We start from the raw sequence: 232 nt of genomic DNA, 5'->3' as shown, positions 1-232 counted from the left end.
GGAACAACGCTCCTCCCCCCCTCCCAACAAAACAAAAACACAGAAAACGGGAATCCATCGTAAGCAGACCCAACGCCTCCGTTACTCTGTCTAGAAGGAGAGTCTCAGAGCTATGATGGAGAAGGGAGTGAGGGAGAGAGAAATGATGGTTTCCTCTCCTTCTTTCGAAAACGCTGCCTGCGATCCTTTGATTTCCATCCCGTTGCAGTTGTGTACGTCCGTGATGGGCAGC

The 232-nt window shown here is 51.3% G+C and overlaps 1 protein-coding gene across 1 annotated transcript in view; it reads right to left on the bottom strand.

Annotated features, from left to right (window-relative positions):
• Positions 1 to 6: 6 nt before the first annotated feature.
• Positions 7 to 232, bottom strand: part of LOC119592397 (alpha-mannosidase 2C1-like) — a gene marked incomplete in the record, with an annotated part of 33,450 nt that continues 33,224 nt past the window's right edge. Inside the window, 1 exon segment of the mRNA XM_037941219.1 lies at positions 7 to 232. Within this exon segment, the coding sequence (XP_037797147.1) occupies positions 91 to 232 (142 nt within the window).

Source organism: Penaeus monodon, chromosome 30 (genome assembly GCF_015228065.2).
Source record: "Penaeus monodon isolate SGIC_2016 chromosome 30, NSTDA_Pmon_1, whole genome shotgun sequence".
Lineage (NCBI taxonomy): Eukaryota > Metazoa > Arthropoda > Malacostraca > Decapoda > Penaeidae > Penaeus > Penaeus monodon.
The sequence above is the reverse complement of the archived record's forward strand: the minus strand, read 5'-3'. Positions and strand labels throughout refer to the sequence as shown.